The sequence below is a fragment of the Mustela nivalis genome (assembly GCF_964662115.1).
Source record: "Mustela nivalis genome assembly, chromosome: 17".
Lineage (NCBI taxonomy): Eukaryota > Metazoa > Chordata > Mammalia > Carnivora > Mustelidae > Mustela > Mustela nivalis.
Genome location: NC_139036.1, coordinates 10,496,000 through 10,523,679, shown reverse-complemented (window position 1 = coordinate 10,523,679; position 27,680 = coordinate 10,496,000). Strand labels below are relative to the sequence as shown.

Here is a 27,680-nt window from a genome sequence, read left to right as displayed (position 1 = left end):
ATCTAAAAAGGAGAATATATAAATATCTTACTGTGAAAAATTAAAATGCTAAGTTCTTTTACTATATTAAAAAGCATAAAGATAATCACTAGATTAAAAAAAATTGCAACACATGAAAAAGGATTAATATTTCAAACATATAAAGAGCACATACAGATTTCTAAGAAAGACAAACCAATACAAAAATAGGCAAAAAATATACAGGCAATTCACTGAAAATGACTTGTTGAGTAAAGTATGAAATCTGGATGAATATTTTCATTTGCCCATTATTTTTCTCTATTGTGAATTTCCTTAGACCTTCTAAAATTTAATATGATGGTATGCTTTAACACATTCTTATGTTTCTAAAGTATCTCTCTCTTTTTAAAAGACTTTATTTGAGAGAGAGCCTGAAAGAGAGAGCAAGAGCAGGGGGAGGGGCAGAGGGAGTTGTAGACTTCCTGCTGAGCAGGGAGCCCGATGTGGGGCTTGATCCCCAGACCCCGGAATCATGGCCTGAGTGAAGGCAGATGCTTAAACAACTGAGTCACCCAGACAGCCCCTCTAAAGTATCTCTTAAGTGTGTATTTTCTCTGGTGAATTGTCCATAAAAGACACAGTTGGATTCCTCTTGTGCTGGCATCTGGATGAATGCTTTATTAATCTTTATATTAGCTGAATTTCTCTTTGATGGATTCCTTGATGTACAGTAAGGCTGGAGCTACTCCTAAAGGCTTTCCCACAGACATCACATTTATAGGGTTTTCTCCGCTATGGATTTTCTGATGTTCTGTGACATGTACCATGTGGCTAAATGCTTTCCCACAGTCATTACACTTAAATGGTTTCTTTCCAGCATGTGTTCTTTCATGGTTATTAAAGCCTGTCTTATTTCTGAAAACCTTCACACACTCATTACATTTATAGGGTTTTTCTCCAGTATGCTTCCTCAGATGTACAGTAAGGTCTGAGTTGGTTCTGAAGGCTTTTCCACATTCCTCACATTTATAGGGCCTTTCCCCAGTATGAAATCTCTGATGGAGAGTTAGCAGCAATAGAGTGATACAACCTTTTCCATGTTCCTTATATGTATAGGGTTTTTCTCCAGTATGTGTTTGCTTATGCACTGTAAGGTATGAACTACTCCTAAAGGCTTTTCCGCAGACATCACATTTATAGGGTTTCTCTCCGCTATGGATTTTCTGATGTCCTGTGACATGAACCATCTGGCTAAATGCTTTCCCACAGTCATTACACTTAAATGGTTTCACTCCAGTATGTATTTTTTGATGCTTACTAAAGCCTGGCTTATTTCTGAAAACCTTCCCACACTCATTACATTTATAGGTTTTTTTCCCAGTGTGCCTTCTTCTTTTATGTACAGTAAGTTGTGATGTATTAGTGAAAGCTTTCTCACATTCAGTACACTTATATGGTTTTTCTCCAGTATGGGTCCTTTGATGTACAGTAAGGTATGACTTAGTCCTGAATGATTTTTCACAATCACAGCATTTATAAGGTTTCACTCCAGTATGAATTTTCTGATGTTCTTTGAGATTTACCATTTTGGCAAATGCCCTCTCACAGTCGGTGCATTTATATGGTTTCTCTCCAGTATGAATCCTCTGATGTACAGCTAGGTGTGGTTTTATTCTGAAAGATTCCCTGCACTCATTACATAGGTAAGGTTTCTCTCCAGTATGAATCCTCTGATGTATAATTAGGGATGAAGAACACATGAAGGCCTTTCCACATTCATTACATTTATAAGGTTTCTCTCCTGTATGCATTCTGTGGTGTACGGTAAGGTATGAATAATTAATGAATGCTTTCCCACATTCATTACATTTATAGGGTTTTCTCCTGTGTGAATTTTTTTATGTCGACTGAGATATGAAGGCTGGCTAAACATTTTTCCACATTCATCACATTCATAAGGTTTTTCTTTAGTGTGAGTTCTCTGATGTTGAATGAGTAATGACCTACAATGAAAGGACTTCTCACATGTACTACATTTATAGGGCTTTAAGGTAAGTTCTGAGGTAGGCCTTATGGCTTTGCCGCCTTTTGTATCCTTGCAAAGTTTCTTCTCCAGATGGGTATCTGTAATCAAATTTAAATTCCCAGTGAAATTCTCATGTGTTTGGCATTTGCTGTGGGGTTCTTCTGTGATAATGCCTGCTTCAGGAAAAAGAAGAGATCCAAATCTAAATCTTCTTTGACCAGAGGGAATTTTCTTGTGAGTAACTACTTTTTGATTCAAGTGACTTTCCTGACTATTTTGCAATCTTAATATCCTTTCATTCCATTTCCATAATCCTCCTATTCTGGAGTTCCAAAGACCATTCTCTGTGAGTTTATCCATTACGGTCCCTTGTGATACATCTTCAGAAACATCCTCTGTTGATACAGCATTCTTGGTTGCAGGTTTGGTCTCCAACTCTGGGGGAAGAAAAAGATAAATCAAATGACTCCTATTTCTGAAGTTAGGAAGATCTCAGTAAACAAGAAAATAAAACGGAAACCTTAGCTGATAATGAATATAAAGTTTTAACTGCTTGCAAACTGGCCTTGTTTTTAAGAAGAAAGACATATGTTTGAAGGAGGCCAGTTGAGCCAAAAACCAAAGGAGCAAATTCACTTTTCCCCTACAAAAAAAAAAATTCATTCAAGGTAACCCTCCTAGAATTTAAGTATCTCAAATACTTCTCTTCTCATTCCCTTTATAATAAACTTTTTTTTCCCAGACCTTTCTTCATAGGTTGTGATTATTTTTTTGATTCTCATTTACTCTACAAACCAGACGTTGCTCCCAACCATACTTTCTATTTGTTCTCAGTTGTTTGCTAGCTTTTTAAATGATGGCTTTCTCAACTTTCCGTGTCAGAGAAGCTTATTCAAATCTTTTTATGTAGTTTTTAATAAGTCGCTAATAGAAAACAACACTTTGATTTTTCAGAAAGTAGGCTGAACAGTAAATTAGTTAAAATTAATGTTTACAGTTATTAATACTTCAAATAGTGATATAATAATTTTGAAGGGCAGTTTTGTAACCTTTTTATGTCTTAAGATCATGCCTAAAATTCTGTCCAAAAAAATTGGATAAAAACTACTTACACACTGAACTTAAAGCCATGAAGCATTCCACTAGCCACAAAAGGTTTTGATCTAATTAGTTTTAAACATTTAGAAATAATTGCCTGAAAATTAACTAGAAATTTAAAAGAAGTATAAAAGTACAGAGTGCCAGAGTGGCTCTGTACTGACTCTTGATCTCAGCTCGGGTTTTCTCAGGGTTGTGAGTTCAAGCCCCACGTTGCACTCCATGTAGAGCCTACTTAAAAAAACAAAAAGTATAAAACTGTTCTAAAAGTAAACTATTGGGGAGCCTGGGTGGCACAGTTAGTTAAGTGTCCAGCTCTTAATTTCAGCTCAGGTTGTGATCTCAGAATTGTGAGATCGAGCCCTGGGTTGAGCTCTGTGCTGTGTGGAGTTTGCTTTAGATTTTCTCTCCCTCTCCCACTTCTGCTTGAGTTCACTCTCAAATAAATCCTTTAAAAAAAGGTAAAATATTTGGGCACGTGGGTGGCTCAGTTGGTGAGTGTCCAACTCTTGGTTTTGGCTCAGGTCATGATCTCATGGGTTGTGAGACTGAGCCTTGCACTGGGCTCCACACTCAGCAGAGGGTCTGCCTGAGGATTCTCTCCCTCTGCCCCTTCCCCCACGTGTGCACTCACGCATGTTCAGTCTCTCTCAGATAAATAAATTTTTCAAAAAGAGTAAAATTTTAAATTGTATATACAAGCAAGTTTTAAGACGACCATCCCACAGTGTAACCTTTTTTAAAAAGACCAAGAGTTGAGGGGCGCCTGGCTGGCTCAGTTGGTAGACCGTGCAACTCTTGATCTCAGGATTTTAAGACTGAACCCCATGTTGGGTGCAGAGATTACTTAAAAATAAAACCTTAAAAAAAAAAAAAAAGGACAAAGATTTGAATTCAAAGATACCAAAGAGGAGAAGCCTAGAACCCAGTTCACTTAAATGTCTAATTCAATTAAGGTAACTGGGGATGGTTACAGCCTTTACCCTAGCAGCCCACCAAAGCAAACAATTCTCTATGGAAAAAGATTACACAATCCAGAGCTCAAACTATTTTTACAGGTTTTCATATGAATGCTTGACAATGAAAAACAACAGGCATACAAGAAGATAAAAGTCTCATTAGAAATAAGTCAAGAGAGGGGCATCTGGGTGGTGCAGCTGTTAAGTGTCTGAGTCCTGGTTTCGGCTTGGGTTTTGAGGGTTTTGAGATCAAGCCCTGCACTGGGCTCTTTGCTGAGCCAAAGAGAGTGTTTAAGTTTCGCTCTCTCCCCTCCCTGTCCCCATTCTCTTTCTCTTTCAAATAAATCTTAAAAGAATAAAAGAGAGAGAGAGAGAAAGAAAAAAGCCAAGAGAAAAAAACAGATAATAGAAACAGATTTAAGGGGCGCCTGGGTGGCTCAGTGGATTAAAGCCTCTGCCTTCGGCTCAGGTCATGATCTTGGGGTCCTAGGATCGAGCCCCACATCAGGCTCTCTGCTCGGCGGGGAGCCTGCTTCCCCTCTCTGTCTCAGCCTGCCTCTCTGACTACTTGTGATCTCTGTCGAATAAAAAAAAAAAAAAGCATCAGGCCATCATGGCTTCCCTAATGAAATCAATGTATCTTAAAAATATCTATCTTTCCCTCTCTCACAGCTCTTTCTTTTCACCTCACCATAAGCTGATGGTCTTGCTTCTTATTTTTCTTTCAATTCAGAATCTATTATAATGCCTTGATCTTCCTATCAAGGGTTGACCTATTATCTGCACTTGCCTACTCCATCCTTCCTAGTATTACAGCAGAAGAGGCAGCCTGTCTGTCTGTCAATGGTAAATCCCTTCTTTTCCTTTCTTGAGTTTATGCCCTTGAATCTTCTCACACACTTTAGTTTTCATTCTTCACTGAGTCCCATCTTGGTCTTTCTTTCTTTTTTTTTTTTAAAGATTTTATTTATTTATTTGACAGATGGAGATCACAAGCAGGCAGAGAAGCAGGCAGAGAGAGAGGAGGAAGCAGGCTCCCTGCTGAGCAGAGAGCCCGATGTGGGGCTCGATCCCAGGACCCTGGAATCACGACCCGAGCCGAAGGCAGAGGCTTTAACCCACTGAGCCACCCAGGAGCATCATCCATCTTGATCTTTCAACATCAATTTCTCACTCTCCACTATGGCATTATTCTTATCAGCACTCAAATATGCCATACAAACTCCCATATCAAAAATAAGACAAAAGAGTTTTGTTCTTCATTCCGTACTTTCCTTTAGCTACTGCCCCATTTCTGTTTCCCTCTTCATGGTGGTGGGGGATATCTTCTAAGAGTCATCTAAACTATCTAATGTCACTTTTCATTTACTCTTTTAAAAATACACATTTTCTTTTTTCTAATTATTTTTGTTTTTTTTAAAGATTTTATTTAATTGTCAGATAGAGGGGGAGAGAGTGCACAAGCAGAGGGAGAAGCAGCAGAGGGAGAAGCAGGCTTCCGGGTGAGCAAGGAGCCGGATGTAGGACTGGATCCCAGAATCCTGGGATCATGACCTGAGCCAAAGGCAGATGCTTTGAAATATGTAGTATTTCCAACACTTAATGTTAATGAAAATGACTGAAGATGACACAAACAAATGGAAAGGTATTCCATGCTTATGGAATGGAAGAACCAGTACTGTTAAAATGTCCATACTACCCAAAGGAATATACATATTCAAAGTAATTCCTATTAAAATACCACCTACATATTTCATAGAATTAGAACAAATAATCCCAAATTTCTATGGAACTAGAGAAGACCTCACATAGCCAAAGCAATCTTAAAAAAAAAAAAAGAACAAGGGCTCCTGGGTGGCTCATTTGGTTAAGCATCTGCCTCTGGATTTTGGCTCAGGTTATGATCACCAACTCCTTTAAAAAAAAAAAAAAAGAGAGAGAGAGAAAAGAACAAATCTGGGGGTTTCAGTCTCAGATTTCATGATATATTATAATGTGGCAGTAATCAAAACAGTGTAATACTGGCACAAAAACAGACATAGATCAATGCAACAGGACAGAACAGAGAGTCCAGAAATAATCCCAAATTTAAATGGTCAATTAACAAAGGACGCAAGAATGTATAACGGGGAAAAGACCGTGTCTTCAAAAACCAGTGCTAGGAAAACTGGACAGCTACATGCGAAAGAGTGATACTAGTCCCCTTTCTTACACCATGCAGAAAAATAAACTCAAAATGGATTAAACACCTAAGTATGGGAGCTCAAACCATAAAATTCCTAGAAGAGAACATAGGCAGTGATTTCTTTGACACTGGGCACAGAACATTTTTCTAGATATAGCTCCTCAGGCAACGAAATCAGAGGAAAAATTAAATTACTGGGATCACACAAAGATAAAAAACTTTATGCATAGTGAAGGAAATCACCCACAAAACAAGAAGACAACCTACTGAATGAGAGATGATAATTGAAAATGATATATTTGATAAGGGCTTAAAATCCAAAATAAAGAACTTAACTCAACACCCAAAAAACAAATGATTCAATTGAAAATGGGGAGAAGGCAGGAAAACACATTTTTCTGAAGAAATACAGAACGGCTGATGGAAACATGGTAAGATGCTCAACAAGACTACACATCAGGAAAATGCAAATTAAAACCACAATGAGATATCACCTCACACATGCCAGAAAGGCGGAAATTAAAAAACACAACAAATAAGAAATTTGGTGAGGATGTGAAGAAAAAGGAACCCTCAAAAAAACAAAACAAAACAAATCAAAAAAACAAAAAGGAACCCTCATTCACCACTGGTGGGAATGTAAATTGGTGCAGACTCTGTGGGAAACAGTAGGTAGGTTCCTCAAAAACTTTAAAAAAATTATCATATGATCCACTCATTCCACTACTGGGTACGTACCCAAATAAAACAAAAACACTACTTTGAAAAGATATGTGTACCCCTATGTTTACTGCAGCATTTTTTATAATAGTCAAGCTATGGAAGCCACCCAAGTGCCCACTGACAGAGGAATGGATAAAGGAGATGTGGTGTGTACATACAATGGAATATTACTTGGCCACGATAAAGACTGAAATCTTGCCATTTGCAACAACATAGATGGACCTAGAGAATATTATGCTAAGTGAAATAAGTCAGTCAGAGTTTAATACAGGAAAAAAAACAATGAACAATGAAAAAAAGAGATTAAAGAAAATCCCAGATTCTCGAATACAGAGAACAAACTGGTGGCCACCAGTGGGGAGGCAGGTGGGGGATGGGTGAAATAGGTGAATGGGATTAAGAGCACATTTATCTTGATGAGCACCGAGTGATGAACAGAATTACCGAATCATTACATTGTATACCTGAAACTCATATAAAACTATGTTAATTATACTTGATTTAAAAATCTATAATATTGATACATGAAAAGAATATGTATAACACCTACTGAGTTACCGATGGCATCATGATAAAATTCTCAAGTGAGCTAGAATCCAATTTGTGGATTCCATCTCCACTATCAGCTTAACCCAAGATACAATCTCTGCCTAGATTATCGTAACAACCTCATTACCTGGTTTAATGTCCTCAAGCTCGATTTCCACATACACAGTTACTTCCTAAAAATCCTTGATTAAAGTCCTTCAATGCCTTCACACTTGCTTTGATTAAAATCCAAATGGTTTTAAGCTACAAAGCTTAAAGTAGGCAGGTGGATGTCTACGCAGTCTCCTGCTTACTTAGGCTTCATTCATAGCAGCCTCCTTTTCATTTTGAGAACACACTTTATTCCTTTAATTTTTAAAAAAGATTTTATTTATTTGACAGAGAGAGACACAGCAAGAGGGGGAACACAAGCAGAGGGAGTGGGAGAGGGAGAAGCATGCTTTTTGCTGAGCAGGGAGCCTGACATGGGGCTCGATCCCAGGACCCTGGGATCATGACCTGAGCCGAAGGCAGAGGCCCAACGACTGAGCCACCCAGGCACCCCTCATTCTTTTCTATGTCCAGTCCTTTGCCTGGAATGCTTCTCTTTTCCCCTTCCCTTGGCTGGGTGCTTCTGAAGCTTCAAGGCAGATGTCGCCCCTCAGAAGCCTGCCTTGACCATTTGGAGGAGGCACCCTCATCCCCATCCCAGTCACTCTTTTATATCCCCCAATTTATCTCATAAATGAAGATTTACAGCCATTATTTAGCTTCTTTTTATTTCTATACCTGTTAATTTCTCAAAATTTAATCTTCATGATGGCAGGGACCCAGTCCATCTTACTCATTGCTCTAGAACTAGTACCTAACCCACTACGCAGAATACAGATATCCAATAAATATTCATTAAATACATAAATACTGTATTTTGACTTTCCACTGGTTCCTTGTTTGTATTTTCAATTAGCAAAGAATCTGGAGGAGAAGAGGAGCGTGCCCCCAGAATTGCAGCAGGCTTACAGGGGAAGAAAGTTAAATAATGAGTAAGTAGGTCCGGCTTAAACGGAAAGAGTGGGGACCCTTAGGAAAGCGTTTTCAGGAAAAGTAATGAAGGAAGAGATGTCAGAAAATGGTTAAACAGATGAGAAAAGTGTAAAGTTAAAGTTAACTTAAGAGACAGAACTGAAAGCGGTGCTTCCTGCATGTCTGAATGAAGGACTAATCACGAAGATCATGTCCTCAAGAAAGTAAAGTAGCATGGGAATCAAAAGCAGAGAGGAGAAACAACAGGACAGGGAAAAGGAGAGAGCGAGCAAGGGACGGAGAGGCTCCCTTCTTCTGAGATCGTTTTGAGCAAGGATACTGCCCAAAATATTTCAGAGGTTCTGCTTCATCCATAACCCATGAACTTGAAAGAAATCCAGTCCTCCTGGTTCTTATGCACTCATCTGGGTAGGGGGTTCTTGCGATTTCTCTCACTACCACCCATGGTCCTTTTCCAGCCTCCAAATGAGATATCATGTCTGGTTTGGAAACTGCGAGCCCTGTTCAGAGAAAAATTAATAGGACTTGACTGTGTCTAGGAGCAAGAACTACTGCCAAATTTACTCTCAGCTCTTAATCTTCAGTGCAGAGTGGTTATTATGGAAGGTTCTAGAGATGCACTGCCCAATACAGTTGTCAACAGCCACAGGTGGCTATTTAAATTTAAGTTAGTGAAAACTATATAAAATTTAAAATTTAGTTATTCCATTGGACTAGCCAGATTTCAGGTTCTCAGCAGCCCCAAATATCTAGTGCCTGTCATACTGGACAACACAGACCCAGAACAGTCTATTGTACAGCAGTGTTACAGATGATTACAAAGGAGCCCAACACTATGATCCTAGGTTTTCTGGGATTACAGATCACTGGAATAATCTGCGTTTAGAAAGAAAACGAACACATCTGTTCCTTTCTTTCTGGAGGTACTGATAACTCCCATTTATAAAAATGATCAGAGAAAAGTTCAGTCTTAAATCTGGGGAGCTGTCAACAATCTCCAAGATGCCAATGAAATATGTATTTCTTACCTACAATCGGTGGGCCACTTAATTAAGAGCAAGGGATAGCATGATACCCAAAACATTCCCCTCATTTGAGATTTTAATGCCTACACTCTAAGCCCAGGTCAGTTAAGTACTTTAGAGGCTCTGTATCTTCAGCACACCTGATCAAGAGGGTAGGTATGGGAACCGGAAGTTATTCTCACCCAGGGAGACAAGATTCCTATAATTCTCTAGCATCACATCCTTGTGTAGGTTCCTCTGTGAAGGGTCCATCAACCTCCACTCTTCTAACGTGAAGTCTATAGCCACATCTTTAAACGTCACGGGATCCTAAAATAAATACACTGTGATCACCCAGCACTACACAGGGAGACCTGTTGGGCAGAATGATACATATAAAACTGGAGGAATACTCCAGAAATCAGAATCACCAAACTACCACTGAAGTCAACCAGTTCAACCCTCAGAGGCTGACGGAATCTCTCCAGCAATAAGAACTTAAAACCATAAGACGAAGCCCATTCAATTTCCTGATTTTTACTTGAAGCAGGATTTTCTTTTCAGATTACTCAAAATCTAGCTTTCTTTAATTTTGAAATATTGGTCTTACTATATTATCTGGAGTCAACAGCATGGTTTCCTCCTTCCCTAGAAAGTCCTAATATCTGATAACAGCTAGTAGTTTCTACCCAAATCATCCTTTCTCCCTCAAAACTCTGGCTTATATATACTATCTGCTCTTTCTCAGTACCAAATCTACATAATATGACTTAATAAAACATACAGTTTATCATTCAGATTGTAGATACAGAATATCATAAGCTCTGTCTTTGAGCAAGAAAAAATAAGAAATCATGGGCACTCTGGAGAACTTTTTCGGTCAGGACATGAATTATACATGTGCTTGTGTAAAAAAATGCAAGAAGAAGCCATAAAATTTTTTTAGTGGTTACCTGTTAGAAGAAGAAGGGAACAGAGAGAGTGCAGAGGACTGGAATTAGAAGCTAGACTCTCTTGAATATTTCCTGCTTTGTAGACCATGTCAACATATTATGAAAAAAATTAAAATTGTAAAGTCTTCCCTAAAAATTAAAAGGAAAATGAAACCAGTTTGAAGCACAGACATTCATCAAAGATGAAATATTTTAAGTGACTTTAAAACAACAATTTTCTGTATATCCTTTGTGAAATATACCCCAAGAAGAAAAAGAATGGCAAAAAGCAAAAACTGTTTTGCAATAAATAATCATACTGTTGGTGGTAGTGAAGAAAATGCTATTTTGTAACTGCTGTGTGCATAGTGTTTGCTAAAGCAAATCAGTATACTGATGCCACTGAGAACCAATAAATTTGGCATGACAGAAAGAAGATATAATGTGATACTGGTGAGATGATGCAATAACTTCATAGATCCAAATTTGAATTGGAAGTATCAGTATAAACTCATGAATTATTTTAGTTTTAAGGAAGAAAATAAAATATATTTCCTAGTTTCATCCATGGAAAAGGCCTAAAAATACAGACAATAACTAATAAGGTAACATGATGCAAGCTAGAATGTGGCCTCTAAATATTACTTACCACTAAAAGGAAAAAGGCCTGGAACATTCTATGATACCAAAGGCAAGGCAGACTACTAAGATCATATCTAAGATGCAAGAGAAACTTGGAAGAGGCTCCCACTACTTAATAATAATGGGATAATTTGAACATCCGTGAGGAAAATAAATACAATGGGTTTCAAAAACACACATTTAAATTCATGATTCCATACACTACTATAAAAATACTCAATATTTTTGGAGGATGCCTGGAAACTGATAAATAAATAGAAAGAATTAACCTTTTGTCCGTTTCCTATGGAAAATATTTATAGCTTGCATAGTAATCAATTGTGATCACACAGTTGGTGAGGAGAGATTTCTCTTTATGGAAGGATTCCAGCTAATACATGAAAAGGAACAACGAAAATTAGAACATCATCATTTTGCAACCTCTAATGAATTAAAGGGTCATCAGTGACTGCTAATATGCGAAACAGGCCACAACTAGGCATTATGTGCCTTCTGGGGGTATATACCAGATATATGCCAAAAACATTTTGAAAAGAATCAAATCAGAATCTGATTAAGCCTCCAGATCCAACTAATAATATACTGGAAATACAGAGGACAGAGAAACGTCTTAAATAACCCTTATTTAACAATGAATAAAATCCATGTTGTATGAAATTCTAAATCAATAGAAGTGTATTGTCCAATAGAAATGTATTGCAAGTCACATATGTAACTTAAGGTTTCTAGCAGACCCATTAAAATAAAAGGAAACAAGTGAAATTTTTAATATTATTCAGCCTAATATATATGCAATATTATAATCTCAACACACAATCAATGTAAAAATTATTAATGAACACTATCTTTTGTACTAAGATTTTGAAACATGACTCACATTTTATCTTTTTTATTTTTATTTTTTTAAGTTTTATTTTTTATTCAACAGAGAGAGATCACAAGTAGGCAGAGAGGCAAGCAGAGCGAGGGGGAATGCAGGCTCCCCACTGTGCAAAGAACCCAATGTGGAGCTCGTTCCCAGGACAGTGAGATCATGACCTGAGCTGAAGGCAGAGGCTCCCAGGTGCCACTGAGCTACCCAGGTGCCCCAGGACACGCATTTTAAATTTACAGGGCATCCCAATTTGGACTAGTTACATTTCAGGTGCTCAACAGCCATATGTGGCTAGTGGCTACTCTGCTGTGCAACAGTACAAGTAAGTACAAATAACAGTACAAAGAAAGTACAAATAACGTGGGTTTCTTCAACGAATTATTACAAGGAGAAAAAAAGAGGGAAGCGGGAAATTCTAGCCTAAAAGTGACCTAGGAGACACTATTAACCAATCATAACATATGAATCAACCAGGGAAACAAATACCAAGTCAACATTTGATAATATTAAGGCTTTTTGCTGATTTTTAGCTGAAACCATGGTAACATACTTAACATTAAAAAACATATTATAGGGCGCCTGGGTGGCTCAGTGGGTTAAAGCCGCTGCCTTCGGCTCAGGTCATGGTCTCAGGGTCCTGGGATCGAGTCCCGCGTTGGGCTCTCTGCTCAGCGGGGAGCCTGCGTCTCTCTCTCTCTCTCTCTCTCTCTCTCTGCCTGCCTCCCCATCTACTTGTGATCTCTCTCTGTCAAATAAATAAATAAAATCTTAAAAAAAAGAAAAAAACATGTTATAGATATATGACAAAATATTTATTGATGAAGTTATATAATGTATATGCTTGAAAATAATTAATGAGAGAGGGTAAGATTACAAATGAAATATGATTATCCAGTGGCTGATCATTGTTGAACACAGGCATTAGGTACAAAGGGATTCATGAAACCACTCTCTCTTCTTTTGTATACATACAGTGCATAATATTTGTCAGGTACTGATCTAAGGCCTTGTTATATAATGACTACATCCTCCCAATAAGGAAGGTGCTAATAAGAAAAGTGAAGCATGAAAAGGTTCCATGTCTTGTCCAAGTTCTCATAAAGGTAAAGTCTAGATTCAAATTCAGGTAGTTTGACTCCAGAATTCAAGCTCATAATCCCTAACTCTATGATCTAATAAACTAAAGATCCTGATTAGCTGATTAGCCAAAAGCCTTAAGTTAGATTTCATTTGTCTATGATTGCTCTATATCAGAAGAAACAGATTTCCTCTGGGGTGTTTTCCTGCCATATAGATCTGTATACTTGTCAACTGTTTAACCCCTTTATTTATTTGTACCTGAAAGTCCATGAAACAAACTTTTCATTCTGCTAATAATAAACTATAGCTAATATGGTAGAGAATGACAGTATATAAACTTATGTTAAACATTTCACATGTCACTCAAAGTATAATGAACTTACTGGGTTTTATTTTCTTTTCCCACCAAGAGCTAAGTCCCCAGTTAAGAAGGCCCTCAGCTCTCACCTTTGGCTTACCCTGAGGTTCTGTGAAAGCAAGAGTTGTAAACTCCTACTTAAGACTAGGAAGAGAAGGTATGCCCAGCACATACAAAAATCTTTTTTTTTTTTTTTAGATTAAAAAAAAAAAATTATTTATTTGACCGAGAGAGATGACAAGCGGGCAGAGAGGCAGGCAGAGAGAGAGGAGGAAGCAGGCTCCCTGCAGAGCAGAGAGCCCGATGCGGGGCTCAATCCCAGGACCCTGGGATCGTAACCTGAGCCGAAGGCAGCGGCTTAACCCACTGAGCCATCCAGGCGCCCCCATACAAAAATCTTTTGACAAATGCTAGAAGACTTGCTGGTTTAAAAAGGTTAAGGAAATCTGTGTCCAGTCATTAATTACGATGTTGACCAAGCAGATATTTCAAAAAGACTTCACATGACAAAGAATACAGTCTTTACTGAATTAGTCCAAAAACGTCATGAAACAAAACAGAACAGCAGCAGCAGCAACAACAAACCCTGGGGACCACAGATTCTGATTTCTAGAGTTGCTGCATCATTTTATTTAAAATATGTGTTTTGAAGAAGAGTTATAAGATACACAAAGAAACAAGAAAGCACGGGCCAAGGTTAAAGAAAAATCAATGGAAAATGTCCTTAAGTAAGCCAAGAAGTTGTACTTACTAAATGAAGACATTAAATGAATATTAAAAGTATATCCAAAGATCTAAAAAACTCATCTAAAGAATTAAAGGAAATTATGAAAATGGTATCTCATGAAATAGAAATTCTGTAGTTGAAAAATATAATAACTGAAATAAAAAATTCACTAGAGAGGTTTCCTGAAGGGAAAGAGCAAATTGAGTAGCAGTAGAGTGTGAATGTTTGTGTCTCCTTCTCCTTCCCCACTTTCATGTGTCAAAATCATAATGCCCAGTGTGATGACATTAGGAAGTCTGGCCTTCGGGAGATACTTAAGTCATGAAGGTCATGAGCCCTCATGAATGGAAGTAATGCCTTAGTAAAGTAGCTCCAGACAGATCCCTAGCTCCTTCTGCTACGTGAGAGTACAGTGAGAAGTCTGTGACCCAGAAGAGAGCCTTCATCTGAACATGCTGGCACACTGATATCAGACATCCAGCCTTCAGAACTGTGATGAGTAAGTTTCCATTCTCTATAAGCCACCCAGTCTTTTGTCTATAGAAGCCCAAACAGACTAAAATAAGCAGGCAAAAAAAGAGAGAGAGAGAGCGAGAGAGAGAATTGAGAATTGGTAACTTGAAAAAAGATAAAATGACATTATTTAGACTGAGGAACAGAGCAAAAAAGAATGAAAAAAGTAAACAGTATTTCAGAGACTTGTGGAACAATGAGAATACCAATATATGCATGATGGGAGTCCCTGAAGGAGAGGAGAAAAAGAGGCAGAAAAAATATTGAAATAAATAATGGTTGGGGCACTTACATGGTTCAGTGGGTTGAACATCTGCCTTCTGCTCAGATTGTGATCTCAGGGTCCTGGGATAGAGCCCTGCATTGGGCTTCCTGCTCAGTGGGGAGCCTGCTTCTCCTTCTCCCTCTGTCCCCCTCTCCTGCTCTCTCTCTCATTGTTTAAAAAAAAAAAAAAACACCAAAAAAACCCTCCCCAAATTTGGTGAACATTAATCTACATACAAGAAGCTCAATGAACACTATGTAGGATAAAATCAGAGACCCATGCCTACATATGTCAGAGTCAAACTATGAAAAGACAGAGAATCTTTTTTTTTTTTTTTAAAGATTTTATTTATTTATTTGACAGACAGAGATCACAAGTAGAAAGGGAGGTAGGCAGGGAGAGAGGGGGAAGCAGGCTCTCCACGGAGTAGAGAGCCCAATGTGGGGCTCGATCCCAGGACCCCGGGACCACGACCCAAACTGAAGGCAGAGACTTTAACCCACTGAGCCACCCAGGCACCCCAAGGCAGAGAATCTTGAAAGAAGCAAAACAGAAGGGACTCCTTTTGTGTAAGGGATTTTCAGTAAAGATGTCAGTTGATTTCTAACCAGAAATCAGTGAAAGTAGAAGACTGTGTTTCAACATTCAGAGTGCTGGAAGAGAAAAAGTCAACAAAGAATTGTATAGGCAGGAGGGATGCCTGGGTGGCTCAGTGGGTTAAAGCCTCTGCCTTCGGCTCGGGTTGTGATCTCAGGGTGCTGGGATCAAGCCCTGCATCAGGCTCTCTGCTCAGTGGGGAGCCTGCTTTCCTTCCTCTCTCCCTACTTGTGATCTCTGTCTGTCAAATGAATAAATAAAATCTTAAAAAAAAAAAAAAAGAATTGTACAGGCAGGAAAATTGTCCTTCAAAAAAGATAAATACAGGGGCGCCTGGGTGGCTCAGTTGGTTGAACGACTACCTTCGGCTCAGGTCATGATCCCGGACTTCCAGGATCGAGTCCCGCATCGGGCTCCCAGCTCCCTGGGGAGTCTGCTTCTCCCTCTGACCTTCTCCTCTCTCATGCTCTCTCTCATTCATTCTCCCTCAAATAAATAAATAAATAAATCTTAAAAAAAAAAAGATAAATACAAAATGAGAAAATTCACTGCTAACACATCTGGCCTGCATTAAATTCATTTCAAGTAATATGAAAGGACACTAGACAGTAATATAAGTCCACATAAAGAAATAATAAACACCAGTAAACATAACTCTACAGATAACAATATAAACATATTTTCATTTGTAATGCTTTCCTTTCTTATTTTCTGTTATTTTTTATCCTTTAAAGATTTATTTATTTGTGGGGCGCCTGGGTGGCTCAGTGTGTTAAAGCCTCTGCCTTCAGCTCGGGTCATGATCTTGGGGTCCTGGGATCAGGCCCCACATGCTCGGTGGGGAGACTGCTTCCCCCTCTTTCTCTGCCTGCCTCTCTGCCTACTTGCGATCTGTCAAATAAATAAATAAAATCTTAAAAAAAAAATCCAAAAAGAACTGTTGGAAAAGGTGGAAGAAAAGGAACACTCATGCACTGTTGGTAGGAATGCATCCTGGTGCAGCCACTGTGGAAAACAGTATGGAGTTTCCTCAAAAAGTTAAAAATCGGGAGCGCCTGGGTGGCTCAGTGGGTTATGCCTCTGCCTTTGGCCCAGGTCATGATCTCAGGGTCCTGGGATCGAGTCCCGCATGGGGTTCTCTGCTCAGCAGGGAGCCTGCTTCTTCGACCTCTCTGCCTGCCTCTCTGCCTACCTATGATTTCTCTCTCTCTGTCAAATAAATAAAAGTAAAAATCTTAAAAAAAAAAGTTAAAAATAGAACTACCCTATGATTCAGGAATTGTATTTCTGGTTATTTATCTAAAAATATGAAAACACTAATTCGGAAAGATATATGCACCCCTATGATTACTGCAGCATTATTTATGACAGGCAAATTATGGAAGCAACCCATGTTGTCCATTGATAGATGAATAGATAAAGAAGATGTGATATATGTGTGTATACATAATGGAATATTATTCATCCATCAAAAATGAAACCTTGCCACATGCAACAACACAGAAGGATCAAGAGAGTATAATCCTAAGCGAAATTAAGTCAGTCAGAGAAGGACAAATATCATATGATTTCACTCATATGTGGAATTTATGAAACAAAACAAATGACTAAAGGAAAACAGAGAGAGACAAACCAAGAAACAGATTCTTAACTACAGAGAACAAACTGATGGTTACCAGGGGTGAGCTGGGTGGGGAGATGCAGGAAATCAGTGATGGGGATTAAGAGTACATTTATCACAATAAACACTGAGTAATGTACAGAATTGTTGAATTACTATATTGTACACCTGAAACTAATACAACACTATATATAACTATACTGGAATTAAAATTAAAAGTTAATACAAAATAAATTTATACCTTAAGGAACTAGAAAAGGAACTAAAATTTTTTTTTAAAGCAGAAGAAAATAATGAATATTAAAATGGAGATAAACAAGATAGAGAATTTAAAAAAAAGAGAGAGAGCAAAGCAACAAATGCAGAAGTTGGTTCTTTGAAAAGATTACAAACCTATAGCTAGACAAAGAGAGAAGACTCAAATTGCTAAAATCAGGAATGAAAAAGGAGACTTTACTACTGACCTTACACAAATAAAAAGGATTATAAGAGAATACTAGGAACAACCGTATGCCAGCAAATTAGAAAACCTAGATAATATGCACAGATTCCTAGAAACACACAAACTACCAAAACTGCCTCAAGATGACATAGAAAATACGAATAGGTCTATAATAATTAAACTTCCCACAATAAAAGCCCAAGTTCAAGTGGCTTCCCTGAATTCCAACAAACATTTCAAGAAGAATTAATACCAATCTTTCACTAACTCTTCCAAAAAATTGAAGGACATAATTCTCAACTCATTCTATGAGGTCAGTGTTACTAAAACAAGACATGTAAAATTTAAGGAAGAACCAGGCAGAATTAGTTCAGCAAGAAAAACTAGAGAAGAAAAAGAAATAGAAGGTATCCAGACTTGAAAGGAAAAAGTAAATTTCCATTTGGAAATGACATAATCTCTACTTACAGATGATATTATCTTGCATACAGAAAACCTTAAGGAGCCCACACTCGTGCACATGCACATACAAACAAACAAAAACCCTTTTTCTATGAAAAAAACTAGTTTAGCAAGGTTCAGGACACAAGATCAATATACATAAGTCAACTGTTTCTATACATTACCATTGAACATTCCAAACAAGAAATTAAGAAAAAAATCCATTTAAAAGAGCAAAAAGAATTAAACACTTAGGAATGAATTTAACAAAAGATGTGTAAGACTCATATATCAAAAATGACAAAAGCCATTGAAAGAGACTGAAGGACACTTAAACAAATGAGAGGACATTCCATTTTCTTCCCACTAGAAAACGTAGTATTAACACAGGAATACTTCCCAAATTGATCAACACTTTCAACACAATCCCTAAGAAAAGTCTATCTGCCTTTTTTGTAGATATAGAAACATTAAAAAGTATCATTGAAATACTGGTTCTACTCAAATTAAAATTAAAACTAGGGGCACCTTGGTGGCTCAGTCAGTTAAATCTTTGACTCTTGATCTCAGCTCAGATCTTCATCTCAGGGTTTTGATTTCAAGCCCCACACTGGGCTCCATGGTAGGTATGAAGCCTACTTAAAAAATTTAAACAAAACTAAGCTCAGTACTTATAAACAGGATGCAGAATTTCAGAAAGAGCCAGACAGAATTAACCTTCTCCCAAGGACTCCCTGTCAGAACAAAAATAAACCCCATGAATTTTTCACCATGTCAAAAATAATGGTATTTTCCGACAGTTCATGGTTCAAAGCCTAAAACTATTAATGTTTTCACCTTAAAAATTCTTAAGTCTAAACTGTCATATGTTCAAGGACAAATTTAAGGATTGGCCCAGTATTAAATTTTAAAAAGACTATATAAAAATTATGTGTAAGAGTCTCAGAATGTATGTTGTCATAAAAGCAAAAAGAAAAGCCCAGTTTCACATAAAATATTCTTGGAATAAAACCAAATTCTGAAGTGTAATTTCGTAAAAACTTAAAAACATAATTTTGGGGGAAAAAAAAGGAGCGGAACTTCAACATACTTTTTTTTTTTTTAAACCATAATTATCTATAAGAGAGGAAGTAAGAAGATAAATGGGGAAAAGACAGTCTCTTCAACAAATAGGTGTGGGGAAAGCTTGACAGCTATATGGAAAAGAATGAAGCTGGACAACCTTCTTATACCCCCCACAAAAATAAGGTAACAACGAATTAAAGACCTAAATGTAAGAACTGAAACCATAAAACATCTAAAAGAAAACAAGGACAGTAAACTCTTGGACACTGGCCTTAGCAACAGTTTTCTGGATCTGTCTCCTCAGGCAAGGAAAACAAAAGCAAAAGCAAACAGCTGGGACCATATCAAACTTAAAAGCTTTTGCACAGCGGAAGAAATCACCAACACAAAAATGGGAAAAGGTATTTGCAAACGATATATCTGATAAGGAGTTAATATCCAAACTATAAAAAATGCATACAACTCAGCAAAACCCCCAAGTAACCCAATTAAAATTGGGCAGGGGACCTGATACAGGTATTTTTCCAAAGAGGACATACATATAGATGGCCAACAGACACATGAAAGGATGCTTAACATCATTAATTACCAAAGAAATTCAAATCAAAACCACAATGAGAAAATACAGCTGTCAGAATGGCTAAAATAAAAAAGACAAGAAATAGCAGGGAGGATTGGCAAGGGTGTGGAGAAAAGGGACCACTTGGGCACTGCTGGTTGGGGATGCAAGCAGGTGCAGCAGCTATGGAAAACAGTATGGAGGTTCCTCAAAAAAATTAAAAACAGGATGACCCTATATGATCCAGTAATTCTACTGCTACTTACCCGAAGAAAATGAAAACACGAATTCAAAGAGATATATGCACCCTTATGATTATGGTAGCATTATTTCCAATAGCTAAGATACGGAAGCAATCCAAGTGTCTACCAAAAGATGAACAGATAGGGACGTCTGGGTGGCTCAGCCAGTTAAGTGGCTGCCTTTGGCTCAGGTCATGATCCCAGCCTCCTAGAATCGAGTCCCACATTGGGCTCCTTGCTCCGTCGGGAGCCTGTTCTGCCTCTGCCTGCCACTCTGCCTGCCGGTACTCTCTCTGTCTCTCTAACAAATAAATAAATAAAATCTTAAAAAAAAAAAAAAAAAAAAGGATGAGTGGATAAAGATGTGAGATATGTATACTATTCAGCCATAAAAAGGAAAAAGATTTTGTCATTTGTTGTAACACCGATGGACCTAGAGGGTATTATGCTAAGTGAAATGAATTGAGGACAAACACCATATGACTACACTTACATGTGAAATCTTAAAAAACAAAACAAAATGAAAAACAAAAGCCAGAAACAAACTCCAAAATATAGAGAACAAACCAGTGGTTCCTAGGAAGGGAGGGTAAAGAGTGAAAGAGGTGAAGGGATTATGAGGTACAAAGTTCCAGTTAGAAATAAATATGTCACAGAGAAGAAAAGTACAGTATAGAGAGTACAGGTAATAATACTGTCACAGCAATATAGGGTAACAGATGGTAACTACAGCTACTGTGGTGAGCACTGTGTAATGTATAGAGTTGTTCAATCACTAGGCTAGACACCTGAAACTAATAAACATTGTACATCAACTAGACTTCCAACAAAAACTTTAAAAAAAAATTAAACCCTACAATTCTAGAAGTATCATCAACAGAAGCCCAAGAAACGGGGCACATGAGTGGCTCAGTCAGTTAAGTGTCGGCCTTTGGCTCGGGTAATGATCCCAGCATCCTGGGATGGAGCCCCATGTGGGCTTACTGCTTGGCAGGGAGCCTGCTTCTCCCTCTCCAGCTCCTCTGTGCTTGTGTTCCCTCTCTTGCTATCTGTCATAAATAAATAAAAATCTTTCAAAAAAAATCCCCCAAAAACAGAAGCCCAAGATTTATGTAAGTCATTAAAGAGACATCAGCCACTTGACAAAGCTGGTTCAAAGTAGATAGAAAAACAGGTGTCTACTGATAGCCAGAATAAGACATGTCTAATATGACAATGAAAGGGTACACATTTATTTTATGCCTTATTTCTTATTTCTAAGTTTTAGGTAATTTTTCTTACATATTTCATAAATTTCTGACTTCATTATTTTTTTGAAAAGTCAAGTGGATTCTGTACTCACAAATAAAAAAAATCTAAACTAATTTAAACACATCTTAAGAATGTTTCTACTCACATTGATGCATTCTTGGTATTTCTTTTTAATTTTTATTTATTTATTTGAGAGAGACAGAGTGTGAGAGACAGCAGGGGAGGGGGCAGAGGGAGAAGGAGAAACAGACTCCTGGCTGAGCAGGGAGCCAGATTCCAGGCTCGATCCCAACACCCTGGGATCGTGACCAGGGCAAAGGCAGACGCTTAACTGACCAATCCACCCAGGTGCCCATTCTTGGTATCTTTAATGACATTGAGTCTCACAATGCAAATCGAGAATCAGAGAATGTCATAAAGGATACTTCATTAATTAGCAATGACAATGTGACCATCTGCCACATTAGGGCTGCCACCACTGACAGAAATGAAATCTGCCAAATGGATGGGACCAGCCCTGGGGTTACCACACCTATCAAGCAAGATGGTGTTCACTGTAAACTTGCAGTGAACTAGGAACATTAAGAACCAGGGGCAGTAAAAGAGACCCTTCTCCATCCCCTTACATACATGTTATTACCTTTACCAGCTCGGGCTCTTCTGGCTGAAGGTGAAGATCATTATCTGCCTGGGAATCTTCAGGATTCTGAGGGGATACAGGATAAGATCTTTCAGTGACAGGCTGCCTATGACCAATAGCAGAGCCTCAACAAGCAACATCCGTCCACGGTGGATATGGCATATACAGGATAACCTCCTTTGTTGCTTTATTTAGGGCTGAAATTAATGTCCTGGAGTAACATCCAACTATAATTTTCTGTGACCTTGTTTAAGACAAGGACAAACATAAGACTCAGACAGATATAGGGGTGCCTGGGTGCTCAGTGGGTTAAGCCTCTGCCGTTGGCTCGGGTCATGATCTTGGGGTCCTGGGATGGAGCCCCACATAGGGCTCTCAGCTCAGCGGGAAGCCTGCTTCCCTCTTCCACTCTCTCTGCTTACTTGTGATCTCTGTCAAATAAATAAGTAAAACCTTTAAAAAAAACCCTGAATAGGGGCGCCTGGGTGGCTCAGTGGGTTAAAGCCTCTACCTTCGGCTCAGGTCGTGATCCCAGGGTCCTGGGATCGAGCCCCGCATCGGGCTGTCCACTTCGCGGAGAGCCTGCTTCCTCCTCTCTCCCTTTCTGCCTGCCTTGTGATATCTGTCTGTCAAATAAATAAATAAAATCTTAAAAAAAGAAAACAACCCTGAATATATGACATTCTCTAACCATGATGTAGTAGAATTACAAATGTAAGTTTGAAGAGGGGGGAGAAAAACCCCGTCACCAGGAAATTAAAATAGATCCTCTTGAGTACTTATTAAGTCAAAGAGAGAACTTTAATTGCCAGTGAAATAGAAAATGAGAATTATAGGTTAAAAACTCATGGGCTGCCAAAACTTTTAGAAAGATAAAATTTATATCCCTAAATACATGCAACTGATATTTTAAAAAAGAATAAAAATATTAAACACTCAACTATGTAAGAGAAATAATTAATAAGCAAACCATAAAGAAAAAATAATAAAGAAACTAATAAGAAAACGAAACAGTAGACAAAGGGAGGAGCTGATTCTCTAAATAATGAAATACATATACCACTGGCCAAAGAAAAATACCAGTAAATCAAAAACAGAAACAAGAAAGGGGCTATAATATATAAATCATCTTAAAACCATATGCCAATAAAAATAAAATTTCCCAAAGAACAATTTTTGCTTAAAAATTTTGTAAGACTGACTCAAACAGCAGGAAACTTATGTAGGCCAAAGTAGCAGATACTGCTAATTGCCTTCCAACATCCAGTCTCCCCTTTCATACCGACAAAGGCTTGAAATCTCAGCTGGACACAAGGCCACCCAGGTAGAGACATTTCCCAGCCACCGCACAGGCAGGTGTGCCCATGTGACTAAATTATAGCAAATGGGATTTAAACAAGAGAGCTTATGTCACATATTTAAAAGGGAGCTGCAAGGCCTCCAGTTCCTCATTTCCCCTTCCAAAGGCCTGGAACGCAACTGGTTGAGAGTGAGCCAGCCTCTGCCATAGGAAAGACAACACACCCAGGAGGTGCCAAAGCGAAAAGCTGAATGGAAACTGGGTTTCCAGAAAACCTAATGGATGAGAGCTGCCTACCCCTATCACTTTGGGCCACCTAACAGCTCAGACTTCTGTATCACAAAGAAACAGGCTTTCTTGTTCAAAACACATAGACTCCATTAAAGCTGAAAAATGAATTTCCTAATTAGTAGAATGAGTGGCCCTGAAAGAAAAAAGGCAAGTTCTCAGGTAAGCAGGGGAGAGTAGGATTCTAGTTAAATCAAGAGAACATGTGAAGGGGTCCCTGCGTGGCTCAGTGGGTTAAAGCCTCTGACTTCGGCTCAGGTCATGATCTCAGGGTCCTAGGATGGAGCCCCACATCGGGCTCTCTGCTCAGCAGGGATCCTGCTCCCCCCCCTCTCTCTGTCTGCCTCTCGGCCTACTTGTGATCTCTATCAAATAAATAAATTCTTAAAAAAAAAAAAAAAGAATGACCTGAAGAGTGCGTGGGTGGCTCAGTGGGTTGTGCATCTGCTTTCCCTGCTCAGCCTAGAGTCCACTTCTCTCTCAACTTCTGCGCCTCCCCTGTTTGTGCTCTCTCTCAAATAAATAAAATCTTAAACAAACAAACAAACAAACAAACAAAAAGAATGACATGTGTCATCATTGCTTTTTAAATTTGTAAGGATTAATAAACTCCCCCTTGGCAATATGCCATACAGATAATGCTAGCTAAATATGGTTAATACCAAACTGTGCCATAAACATCTTTTTTAAAGTTTTATCATCAGAATAAGCAATGCTACTTCAAATTCAATAAATTCAGCCTGATCTCAGTTATGTAAAAATAATGCACAGAGACAAAGACAGCATGTGAATCAGCCAAAACTCCACTGTGACCTGAGCGTTGGGCCCGAGGTGTCTACCTTCCTTCAGTTTTTCTTCACTTTCCACGTTGACAGTAAGGAGGAGTCTGGTGTAGGTTCTAACTTAACTTCGGTTTGGCTACAGTGGAGACACGCCCACAAGCAAACCACCTGAGCTCAAGGCGAATCATCTGAGCAGTGGCTCCTTTCACCTCCGACAGGACACAGAAGATACCCAGGCCGATACTTCATTCATTCAGCAGTCATAATTTCCCAGATGTTTTCTCTGGATATTGCGACTTCACCCAAGCCCTGTCTACCCAAGCACTGCGGAAGCATCAGGGACTTGAGAAATTTCTCTCGCTGTGGCTCCCAAGCCAGCTTTGTTATTTTAAAATAACGACGGGGACCCTATTCTCCGTGAGAACTTCAGCGCCTGGGACCAGTGCAGCATTTCCCAGCCGAAGCAATGATGCCATTACCACGTCAGGGAGAGACAAGGGACTTAAAAGTGATGACGTGAATGTAAGGGCCTATTTCGCCAGAGCGACTCCGTCTCGGTTAAACAGCTGTTGTTCGTTGTTTGTGCAGTAAAACTAAACCTGACCCCCCACCCCCACCCACAGTCCCTGACAACGGAGCCCAAATACAAGGACGGTCAGGTAAGGTGGAGATAGCAGAGCCCAGAATGCAAGGACGAGTCGCGGCAGGAGGCCGGGTGGAGACATCTAAACAGTAAAGCACGCATACACTATCCCCTAACCACCAAGGAATGTAAACCCGGCCTTTTGGCCGTCAATTCTGACCAGAGTGATTGGCTAGTTCAAACAGCTACTATAGGGCAAAGTGTAATTCAATTGGCCACCTGCGTGTGACCTAACAGGACTATGCAACCCTCTCTGTGTGTTACAATCTCATTGGCCAGGCTCAACCACATGGCCATTGCTCTATAAAGGCTAGTCTGTGAGGCTGGGGGTGGTCCCTCTCTCCCTAAGAGACGGCGGTCCTGGAGCAAAATAAAGTTTAGCTTGACCTTCGCTTTGTATTAGTCTCCCTCCTTTAACCACGGACCCCATCAGTGAAATGCCATAAAATGAGGCAGGGAAAAACTGCCCTAGGCATAGAAAGACCGGAGTTCGTCCGCCTGTCAGGTCACCACATATGAAACCGGTCCGTTCCCGCCGCTTCAGAAGCCGGCAGGAAGACTCCTTCCTCCCCCCTCGCACCCTTTCCCTAAAAGTACATCGGGCGTCCCCTCTTCCCTCCATCAAGGGTAAAGGACTGGGAAGAGGCGGTCCCCGCGCCGGCGCTTCCCGACCCCGAGCCAAGCCAGGCCGGCGAGAGACCAAGCCGAAAGCCAGGCAGGAGGCCCAGCCCCAGTCGCCTATCAGGTGGGGGTGTCGGCTCAGGGACCGGGACTCTGGAGGTACTGGCCATGGCCCGGATGCCGCTAGGGGCCAAGGGCCGAGGGAGGTGCAGCGGAGAACCGGGGCAACCAGCACCTGGCTGCCGAACTTACAACTGCGTGCACTCGCAGAGCCGGGACAAGAACACTTCCGGGAATGGCGCCAAATGGGGGTGGGGCGGCCTCCAGGCAAGCCATTGCGCCTGCGCACCCGGGGCTCCCGAACTACAGCACCCAGAATCCTCAGGGCGGATTTTTTTTTTTTTTTTCGCCGCTTCCTCTTTTTCTTCTACTCTTTTGTCTGGATTAAGAGGAATTGGATGTGTTTATCGACAGTTTGGATGACCTAAAAAAAACTATTCAAATTGAACAAACTTGTATTGAGAAGCTATAACTATGTGTCAAGCATTATTAGCACGAAGGAGGCAAAAAAGAATGACACCACTCCTTGACTGAACGTTCCAGGGTGACTAAAGAAATAAAGTCAATGATAGAAGATACAGGCCTTTTGTAAATTAGCTAAAACTTCGGATGTCAGTAGAGTTGGTAAGTGCTGTGCGCACTTTTGTTTGTCTTTCTTTTTTTTTTTTTTTTAAAGATTTTATTTATTTATTTGACAGAGATCACAAGTAGGCAGAGAGGCAGGCAGAGAGAGAGAGGAGGAAGCAGGCTCCCTGCTGAGCAGAGAGCCCCATGCGGGAATCGATCCCAGAACCCTGAGATCATGACCTGAGCCGAAGGCAGCGGCTTAACCCACTGAGCCACCCAGGCGCCCCTTGTTTGTCTTTCTTGAATGAAAAATCGATAATAATTTCAGGGTTTTTGATCTAGAGCATCCTTCCTCAGCTCACTCAAATTTAAAAAAATAATTAATATTTATATTAATTTATAGTAATATTTTAATCTTATTCATATTGATTTTTATTATATTATTATATATGATAAAGCATGTTTTCCTTTGTCTCAGTTCCACGGTTTAATGCCCAAAAGCCATATTTTCCATAGTGAAACAGGCTCCATAAAGTCTCTAGGGCAGCTTTCCTCAGTGAAACCATTTCCTCTCTAACCCAGTCCTATTCTGTGTGCCTTGGATTGTATGCTGCTGTGACTGTGTATGGGGCCCACACAGGGTGAGCATATGGGGAGCATATGACATATGGGGATCTGCAGGGAAATAGCTCAGTGAAGCTGAACGTTGTAGAACTGGGTTCTTGGGATCTCAAAAAGCCAGTGGATACCTTTGGAGAAAGTATGACATGTGACACTTGAACTATGAAAGGAAAAAAAGTAAGTGGGAAATCAAACTATTGGAGATAACAAGTATATCTGAAATGAAAAAAGAAAAAAAAACCAGTAGATTAAGAGCTGATTAGACACTGTGAATGGAAAGAATCATGAATTCAAAGGCACAGAAATAGAAACTGTCCAAAATGAAACACAGGGATAAAAAATAGAGCATCAGTGAGTTACGGAACAACATGTCAGTGAGTTACGGAACAACATGAAGTAGCCTAACTGTGTGTAATTAGAATGGTAGAAGGAGGGGAGAGAGTTAGGGAGTAGACAAATATTTGAAGAAATAAGTAAATACTGTCAAAATTTGATGAAAATTATAAACCCACAGATCCAAGAAGCTCAGTGAAATTCAAAGAAAGCACATGAAGAAAATCACACCAAGGCACAGCATAATCAAATTGCTATAAACCAGTAATAAAGGAAAATCTTAGAAAAACAAAGGTATGTGCTTACTGGGTTCAAAGATGATTTCTTTTCATCAAGGGAAAAAAAAAAAAAAAGCAAAGCAAGCCAGAGGATAATGGAGTGCTTTTAAAGTACTACTTACTACCAGTTTCCTAAGAACTGAGGAATGTATAAGCAATTAGTGCTCAAATGCATTTGCACATACTAGAATTCCAGAAAGGTGAGAAGATTCCAGAAAGATGGGAAGATTGCTTAAGAACCCCTGGAGGGGCACCTGGGTGGCTCAGTCATTAAGCATCTGGCTTCTGCTCAGGTCTTGTCCTGGGATCAAACCCTGTGTCTGGGCTCCTGGATGAGCAGGGAGTCTGCTTCTCCCTCCCGGACTCTCTGCTTGTGTCCCCTCTCTCTGTCTCTGTTAAAAAACAAACAA

At 39.3% G+C, this 27,680-nt stretch overlaps 1 protein-coding gene across 1 annotated transcript; it reads right to left on the bottom strand.

Annotated features, from left to right (window-relative positions):
• Positions 1–40: 40 nt before the first annotated feature.
• Positions 41–25,779, bottom strand: LOC309851035 (uncharacterized protein). Its single transcript, XM_082705778.1, has 3 exons — positions 25,641–25,779; positions 21,768–21,902; positions 41–2,424 (listed from the first exon to the last, which is right to left on the bottom strand). Exon 3 carries the CDS (start codon positions 1,770–1,772, stop codon positions 654–656), a length of 1,119 nt encoding a protein of 372 aa, XP_082561904.1. The 5' UTR covers positions 1,773–2,424; positions 21,768–21,902; positions 25,641–25,779; the 3' UTR covers positions 41–653.
• Positions 25,780–27,680: the final 1,901 nt, after the last annotated feature.

What these genes read in the sequence shown, in the direction of transcription:
- LOC309851035 (XM_082705778.1), bottom strand. Translation starts at nt 1,772, where the DNA reads ATGCATACAGGAGAGAAACCTTATAAATGTAATGAATGTGGAAAGGCC.